This window comes from Carassius auratus, chromosome 29 (genome assembly GCF_003368295.1).
Source record: "Carassius auratus strain Wakin chromosome 29, ASM336829v1, whole genome shotgun sequence".
Taxonomy (NCBI): domain Eukaryota; kingdom Metazoa; phylum Chordata; class Actinopteri; order Cypriniformes; family Cyprinidae; genus Carassius; species Carassius auratus.
Window position 1 is genome coordinate 15,289,521 of NC_039271.1, and position 9,876 is coordinate 15,299,396.

General features: G+C 35.3%; 1 protein-coding gene across 1 annotated transcript; it reads left to right on the forward strand.

Annotated features, from left to right (window-relative positions):
* The first annotated feature begins 381 nt into the window (after positions 1-381).
* On the forward strand, positions 382-4,135 carry myf5 (myogenic factor 5). The gene is made up of 3 exons (XM_026209828.1): positions 382-1,749; positions 3,249-3,324; positions 3,419-4,135. Exons 1-3 carry the CDS (start codon positions 1,297-1,299, stop codon positions 3,610-3,612), a joined length of 723 nt encoding a protein of 240 aa, XP_026065613.1. The 5' UTR covers positions 382-1,296; the 3' UTR covers positions 3,613-4,135.
* The last annotated feature ends 5,741 nt before the right edge of the window (positions 4,136-9,876 follow it).

The following is a 9,876-nucleotide window of genomic DNA, read 5'->3' on the forward strand; positions in this document are numbered from 1 at the left end:
ACTGTGTGTGGTGGAAGTTTAATTTTTTCAGTTTTTCAAACCATAAACACACACACACACGTTTGTTTTTGTGAAAAGTGGGGACATCCCAAAAGTGAATGGTTTTTATACTGTACAAACTGTATATTCTATGGCCCTACACCAACCCTACACCTAACCCTAACCCTCACAGGAAACTTTGTGCATTTTTACTTTCTCAAAAAAAAACTAATTCTGTATGATTTATAAGCGTTTTGAAAAATGGGGACATGGGTTATGTCCTCATAAGTCACCCTCTCCTTGTTATACCTGTGTCATACCCATGTCATTATACAGAGTTGTCTCCTGATATGTCACAAAAACATGCCCACACACACACACACATACATTTAAATATCAAAATAATTGATGATAATTATGTGATTATTGCTTCAGTGTTTGTTGCAATTTCTTTTAATTGCTTTTTAAAGGTTCTTTCTTTTCACAAAGTGGCACAGTAGCAAAGATAAGTTGCTAACGAGCTTTTTAAAAAAATGAATGAGCTTTAGCTTAACTAACACGGACACGCTGTTTCTGACACCTTCATCCAGTCCGGATCTTGAGATGTGTATCTGCGTGAGTGTGTGCCTCTGAAATGGTACACCAGCCATAACAGCTGGGCCGCATCTGCAACGCTGCTCTTTCCTCAAGCGTAAAATTAGCCAGCAAACTCTTAAACATGGAGTCAATCTTGACCGCTTTGTTTTGAGATAATAGAAGTTACATTTAATTGTTCGGTTAAAATTTTTACTAAAATGAAACTCATCTCTCCAACTTTCAGGGGGCCCAGGCAGATATATATCCGTGGATCTTAACTATATGCAATCAATTGTTAATACTTTTAAAGAGTTTTAATAATCAATACAAATTCATGGACAAGTTAGGAGACAAAATGTAAATGGCTACAGATTAAAAAAAGATATAAAAGTATAAAAGCCCTGAAGTAAAGTAAGGTCTAAAGTAGACAATGAAAGCAAGAGTTTCTTCACATGAATGTTTATTGGTGATAATTCTCTCTTGTAATGACCGTCACACTGTTGAACTGAGTGAGAAACCACCCCTCCACACAGATGTGGGAAACTCAGTAGGGGTGTTGGGTTTGGGATCTGGTGAGGAAGGGGGGTCTCTGAGCCCTGCCTCGGCCAATGGGCCACGGTCACTAGGGCTGACCAGTGTGGGCCCCGACATATAAGAAGGGCAGTATGGCACCAGAGAAACCACATCACTCAGAGGTCGCCCCCTCACAGATCGCCTACATCTACACAAATCTAACCAATCATGGACGTATTCTCTACATCCCAGATCTTCTATGACAGCACCTGTGCATCATCGCCTGAAGGTTTGGAGTTTGCCCCCGGAGGTGAACTGGCGGGGTCTGAAGAGGACGAGCACGTCCGGGCCCCAGGGGCCCCACACCAGCCGGGTCACTGTCTCCAATGGGCCTGCAAAGCTTGTAAGCGCAAATCCAGCACGGTGGACCGCCGGAGAGCTGCCACTATGAGGGAGCGCCGCAGGCTGAAGAAGGTGAACCATGCGTTTGAGGCACTACGGCGCTGCACCTCGGCAAACCCCAGTCAGCGTCTTCCCAAAGTGGAGATCCTGAGGAACGCCATCCACTACATCGAGAGCCTTCAGGATCTCCTCAGGGAACAAGTGGAGAACTACTACAGCCTGCCAATGGAAAGCAGCTCTGAGCCCGCCAGCCCCTCATCAAGCTGTTCTGAAAGCATGGTAAATATTACTCTCTTACTCTTCAACTCTTACTTTGGGGTTTAGATGGACTGACATCTTACTGAATGTCTGTCAAAACCGAAATACTCCGGTTTCCTCTTCTAGAGTGAGTTTTCTAAAGGTCAAGGCCCAAATGCACAGAAAATCCTTTTGAATGTTCATTTTTGAGGTTTCCATTTTTTTTTATGTATCTAGACAAGGTCTGTGTCCTTGTCTGTCTGTGTTTTAGACTTCATGTTTTTTCTCAATAGCACACAGAGATTCTATCCATCAAATGGAGTCAGGAATGCCTCAGTCTCAGCATGACAACAATAAATTGCTGCCCACATCTGTCTCTTTTTATACGCTAAGAAATAAGCTTACTGCTTTTTATCAAGGAACTTCTACAGTATATGTGGCACATTGCAACATATAGTATTGATTTTTGTCTAAACAACATCTTTGTTGTGTCTGTTTCAATGCTCAGTCGACCTACGATATGCTATATATGTTAAAGACACCAAAATTGTCACTGTTTACTATGGGCTTGCTAATCAATATGTTTGCTAATGACACTAAGATGCATTTTGCTAGCACTGGTAGCATTTATGTTTACATTATTTACATATATTTGGGCATATTCTTTGATTTGGACCTAACCAGTTTAGAAAAAGCTGCATAGTTTTGCTAATTTAGCTCGGTGCTAATCATTTGGCTAATTGACCTGGAAGGTCTTCTAGACTCTGTTGTTCTGAGTAAGCTATGATGCAAATAGTAATTGAGATGCTTCTAGGTTGGCTGACAAAGCATATTTGGTAATGAACTTTCATGTAATCAGGAAAAAAAAGTCTCACTGGGATTAAAATCACTACTGCAAAAGTGACATTGACTTTTTTATTAGAGACTTCGAGCCATTTGCTGACAAGGACAAGCCTTCCCCATGTAAATGTTCTGAGTGAGCTAGTTTGTAAACTTTTAATCAGATTGAAAATGAACTGAGATTGCAACCACTTTTACAAGTGTGACCTGACCTAGAAGGCTGCAGGATTCAAACAGCAATGCTACACACAGTGTGAGATGTTGGTTCACAAAACATTTCTGACAAAATCTCAGTACAGGATTTAAGAATGGATGATATAGTGATGGCTCCCCCACTGGGCTCTTTACAGCCCAATAAAGCCTCAGTAAATCCAGCCAACAGAGACTGGCAGGAAAGTGACAGCCGTCCTGCATTCCAGACTGACTGCATGAGCTGCGCTGCTGCCAGGATTTTCTCCAGATTTACTCAGAGAAAGTGTCATCTTGCACAAACTGGTGTGGCTTCCACTGACTCAATCAATTTGCCATGCCTGAAGCCCAACATAGCGTGGGAGTCCCTTGCAAAGTAACCAGCTTGTGAAAGAAAGAGACACAGTGAGGTTCACAGACTATGCAGTGCTGCTCCAGTGATGCACAAGAAGAGAACAAATCCATGTCACATATATGTTCACTGAGGGAACTTTTTGTGTTCTACACTTTAGATTGACTGCAACAGTCCTGTCTGGCCTCAGATGAATCCAAACTTTGGGAATAACTACAACTTTGAAGCACAAAATGGTGAGAAATGAGATCATTATAATTTGGTTTTTCAATGTGGAAGTCTTTTTGTTTGTCACCAATGATGTCATTTCCTGTTTCTTCCTGAATCCAGCTAGCGCAGTGGGCAGAACTCCAGGAGCGTCCAGTTTGCAGTGTCTCTCCAGCATCGTGGACAGGCTGTCCTCTGTAGATACGGGAGTTGCGGTGGGAATGAGGAACATGGTTGCTCTCTCTCCGACTGGAAGTGATTCCCAGTGCAGTTCTCCAGACAGTCCCAGCAGCAGACCAGTCTACCACGTCCTGTGAGACTCCAGCCTGGTTACCTGCTGCCACAGAACGCTCTGCAGGATCATTCACATTGCATGTTCAGTTATGAAGCATTTTGGATAATTTGATAATGCTTTCAGATAACTATAAGAATGTAGTTATTGCAAACCTCCATTCAGCTCAAAGTCAAAGATTTGCCTCAAAATCTTGTCTGAAAATGCAAAACAAGTCTTCTTCACACATTCTGTGTTTGACTGGTTATAATTTGGTTTATTTGCTCATGTTTTATGTGGTCATGGCTTAATAAAAGCCATAATATCCATGTATAGATAGCAGATCTTTTTACCATGTTGACCGACTGTACGGATGAACTACATTGAAACTGGTTTTATTTATCAATAATAATCGTTAAATGCTGTTTTTTAATATTAGCCTTCAATGTTATCCGCTTATTTTGTAAATAAGATTGTACATAATTTAAGTGACTGTTATTGTATTCATGTAATGTTGTTTCTGTCATATTTAATGAACATCCTTGCATAAAGGGACTTTTTCACAATAATACACATTTCACAAAAATTGTATTTAATAATAGCATTTGCCACTATTTGAATTGAAACGAGGAATAAAATCCTCTGGTGTTTTTGAAACGCATCTATCAGTAAATATTGACTGCAGCTCGGTCCCAAATCATACGCCATTTGTCAGCTGCTAGAAAATCATGGGTGTCAGAGGAGGACAGTTGATAGTGTGATGAGTAGGATGCTGAAAAAAGAGAGCGAAAGAGAGGAAATGAGCTCTGTGTGCCTGTTTGCTTAATGTAACAAATGTAACACATCATTCACACCTTCTTAATATCATTGTCTTGAACAAATGGCCACATGCTGACACTTCAAGGTGCTGCTTGTGTGTGGGTAAGAGAGAGAGAGAGAGAGAGAGAGAGAGAGAATCTTTGCACAAAAGAACATGAGTTACATTAGTTTAGTTTCATTTTAAGCCATATTGGATGAGGTAATATGTTACATCAGATGGTTTGTCTATGCAAACTATGTATTATTTTTGTAATGTCAATATATATGTATGGGCCCATCAATTACAATATGATCAAAGGTAGACCTTCATCAAATTAAAATGTATTAAAATAGATTAATGAAAACATAATTACTCAGAGGCTGAAATTCCTTAAACTTAGAAAAAAATTAATACATAAAAGCATTATAATTTGAATCTTTGTATTTTATCTGAAAATACTATTGCTATTCGAAAAAAAAAAAAAAAACATCACCAAACAGACTCAGACTTCAATAGTGACATACGATTTTATTTAAATGAGCTGTAAAATATTGAGATTATTTGTTTAAATGTAACTTTAAATCCCAGAGAGATGATTTTTGTCTGTGTAAAAAAACAACATAAAACTAGTACAATACAAAAGTATTTCATTTGTGTTCTTGTTAGTGAATCAAATAGAGAAACAATTAACCTTTAAACTTGTATTTAAAGGTTAATTGACAATTAAAGGTTAACAATTAACAATTAAACTTGAAGTAAAAAAATAAAATAAAAAATAACCTAGAACCCACATTAAAGTAGTTACTTTAACATTAAAAAAGGTGCCTATTCAGACTCAGAGCCACATTTTCTCTTGTAAAGAGATTCAGTAATGCATCTTTCACCGAGAGTCTTTCAAACACTTAAAGTATAGTAGATTTAATTTCAGTAAGCAATCCTGTCGCCCACCTGGCTATAACTCCAAATGCAACGCAGGAAATATCCATAGCTAAAGCTACTATAATCCATTCAATGACTCATATATTGAATTTATTATTAAGCCTCTAAAAGATTTGAACCTTCCGTGGATTGAATAGCATTGTATGCTCTGCTTACATGTTAAAAGCTTTTCACCGTAGCCCATAAAAGGGGACTTTTCCCACTTTTTAAATGATTTTTTTATTTACTTCTTTGAACATTTCTTAGGATGCATTTAAACATTAAAGTCATTTAATGTATTGGCACGTATCTTAATGTCATGACAAAACATATATATTGAACTCAGGGCTGTTGCTGGCCAAATGGGTGCCCTAAGCAGGATTGTATTGTTGTGCCATCCCCACCCCCCGACCTTCCTCAAATATTATGGAGGTAAAAAAAAACACCAACCAAAACACCAAACATGAGACCTATCTATGGAGATTTTGCCTTTGAATTGGACATTATATTTTAGTGAATTTCTCTGAGACCTCACACTTCACTGTTGTAAGTCTGGGTGTCATGCAAAGCACATTCAGGGCTTTTCAGAAGTACCAAATGATTGGATGTTTCACCGTGAACACTCCCTCTGCTTGGTTTTAAAAAATGTCTGACATTAGTTTAGTGATAAAACTGTACATCCTTATAGAAAGATGATCATATTTTGTAACTGTAATGTAAATCTGATTAACTTTATGAATTGTTTGTAAATCAACATCTCAGGAAAATATTTATGGGGCTTCAAATCAAAATATGACTTCCTGTTATGAAAAAGGACATAATTTTATACATGTCGACTGTAGAGGACACCAGGACTAAAAGCATGTTTATTATGCATTTTTGGGAGACAAAAGAATTGCATAGGAAAACAAATTATTTATCAATATTCTTATGAAATATTAGATATTATTATGAAAATCTGGCCAATTACTACTCCCAGTATTACAGTTCTTTTTTCAACACGCTGTTCCAACAAGCACTTTCATATGCAAATCAGATACAGTGTATAGATAACATTGTGCTTAATGAAAAAAAAAAAAAAAACGGTTTATGGACTTCTTGAGCAAATATTGCATAAAGCAAAGTGGTTTATCAAATTATTGTGTAATATGTTTTATAACATAGTTGAGAACCATCCTTAACGTTTGGTATTAAAAAAATCCTGAAACCTAATTTTTTTTTTTTTTTTAATCTCATTGTAAGTGTAACAGCATACATTATGTATATTGACATTCATATTAACAAATCATTATCGCATTTTAAGTCATTTTAAAGGCCATTGTTGGCTTAGGACTATATACTATAGTATATATATATATATATATATATATATATATATATATATATATATATATATATATATATATATATATATATATATATATATAGTTCACTGAACCCACGTTGACCTTTTTTGACAATAATGCACTAGTAACCTTTGGCCACCAGAGTGCACTATTACTTTCTCAGATGCATTTACAAAACTGACCTCCTATGCGTTGTCAGCTTTCAATATCTCACGCTTTGGTAAACAAAACGTTGTATTAAATAAAGTTTGTAGGGAAAAAAACTTTTTAAAGTAAGATTTCCTTTTATCAGTAGGCCTATATTAGTGTGACAACTGTTGACTGATATCAACACGTTATCTGAAGCAGTAACTCTTCACCTGCACTCGTTTTACAAAAACATTTTGTGTAGCAGTCTTATCTTTTTCAAGAAGAGAGAAAAAAAATGTAATTGGGAAATTAATAAAATAAAGGGATAAAAAAAATAACATTTAATTTTATTATGTGTACAAAACTGCTATTCCAATAAAGTCCGTTTCAGACTGTCGATCTGGAGATTTTCAGTGACGCTGCAGGTTCCAAGCTTACGTCAGTAGATGGTGGAGACGATTCATTTATGAGGAGCGAGTCATTGAATCATTCAAATACATGATTCGTTTCGGGGAGACAACAGTTGATGTTTCTATGGGTTCCTCTGTCTTCGTTGGCACAGCAAAACTGAGACAACTTTGTGTCTAAAATGTAAGTTCCTCTATATATTCACTTATTCATTGGACAGTTGTAGAAAAACACTATGTTGTTGTTGTATCACACTCATGTAAGTGAGTGTTGAGGTCCGTTTAAGAGAGGAGGTTAAGTGAAAAGTAGTATGTCAACCTTAAAATGAGGGAAACTCTGGGTTTTCCATTTCAGAATGGAAGGTTTGGGTCATTCCTGTTCTACAGTGACTTTTATGTCCCAATGATTTACTTAATCATCTTTTCTCTAAAATGAGTCACATATTTATAAGATATGGCTGTTTGTATATTGTATTTGTATATTGTATATTTAGGTCTTCTTTATCACTTAAAAAGGGATAATAGAAATTATAAATACTATTTTGTATTTTAAATCCCTTTTCATTGATATATGCATTCAATATTATGTCCTCAGTGCAAATTAATCAACTTCCACAAGAAATATGAACCATAAAACTTAACTTTATTTTTTTGTTTTTTAAATCTTATCCTGCTTGTCCCACCCTTAAAGTTCCACCCTGTTAGACTATATTATGGAGAATGTTTGTCCTATCAAAAAAATGTAAAAACAAATCTGACATAGTTATAGAAGTTCTGTTAATCTGTAGAAGGTTAGCTAGCTACATGCTGATAACTTAATGAGCTACGGCTAATTAAGCTCAAAATTTTACAAAAACATAATAATAATAATAATAATAATAATAATAATAGGAAATTAAATTAAGTGCATTTTACTTAAAATATTATTTGTTTGTTTGAAATGTACCTGTTATATCTATCTAATGATATTCAGGATGGAATCATGAAATATTCATGAAATATTGCTTAAATACATAACACAGGGATTCGCCACTTTTGTTTTTCTTTTTTTGACCAATGTTTTTCCATATGCATCACGTTATATATTTAGTTGTTTATTACTTTTTTAGACATTTGTCTCCCAATTTGAATGTCAGGTGTCAATTTTTGGTATGGATAAATAATGAAATTTGTGTTAAAATCTGAATTAGACAAACAATAATAATAACAACAGGCAGAGAGACTAGTAATATGAATGTGATTTAATTGGACAATTGATATTCTGATCCCTTCCTGACTTGAGGAAGACCATTTTGTCTTCAACAACAACACTTACCACTCCTTTGACTGATTCTGTCATGCTGGCTGGATTGTAAAACTGGTTTTGATTATTAAAATTGTGTACATTTCCTTGACTTATATAGACCTATAAATCACATTTTTTTAATTCATCGAGATTTGTAGGCGATGAAGCAGTTCAGACATGAAGGATTTAATGTGGTTTTAATTATTCATGTTCTATCTAGTTCAACACTGAGATAAAAAACCAAATATCCTGAACTAGTGAAATTTCTGTTGCACGTTTTAGATGTATCTGATTTAAAATTCACCAGACCGACAGTTCCGAGTGCAAATCCACTTTGATTTAAGTAAATCAATGTGCCGCCGTGGGCGTCCTTTTCCCACTGATAAATAAAATATATCAAAAAGTTCCTAGTTAGAGATTTTACCAATGTGCTTAATCTTTTTATGTCAGGATTTTGCTCAGCTGTGTGGATTTTCTGCAAGAGGCACACATTTTGACAATGCCAGATTATACTTGTTAATTCAGTGTTTCTAAAAAGCAACAATAATACTCACAAGAAAATAATATAACAAATTTTGCCCCTAATAACAATATAAGATGCACAAAGGTGTGATGAGCTGCTGGGTTAATGAATATTAATCCTGTTGTTTGGGTGAGTAGAAATATATCTGTGCTCAACTTATTCTCAGCATGTAATTCAATCACTGGCAACTGATATCGAACAATTGCTAATGCTAAGCATTATTTGTTTCCTAGCACAAAATGTAGTTACACACGAGTTATCTGCTCGTAATGTAGAGTGTTGGGCTTACACTTTATGCCATGTTGGAATGAATATCCTGACAATGTGATATATATATATATATATATATATATATATATATATATATATATATATATATATATATATATATATATATATATATACATACATCGATAGATAGATAGATAGATAGATAGATAGATAGATAGATAGATATATTTTTATTATTATTATTTTATTTACTTGTCATATCAGATTATGACACTATGACAGAACATGAGTATTAAAAAAAAACAATTGCAATAAAAGATAATGGTGGATATAGTGGCTTTTTGTATGTATCGAGTGAATCATTGAATCATTCACTCAATCGTTTTGTTTAAATGTACTGATTCATTTAGAAATGAAGCACTACTAACACCATGAAACAGATTCTGCTGTGGTTTAATTTGCCGATATTTTTGCTGGCAGTACGGTATGTGTTTAAAATGTCACGTACTTGGTTTTACCTTTTTGTTTATTGAATTGTGTTGATTAATCATTGCAATATGCAGTTGCTAAGGTGTTCTAAGTAGTTGTCAGCATGTTCCAATGCATTTTCTATAGGGTGTTCTGAATGGTTCTAGGTACAGTAGTTCAGAAATAAAGATTTGAAGCTTGGCA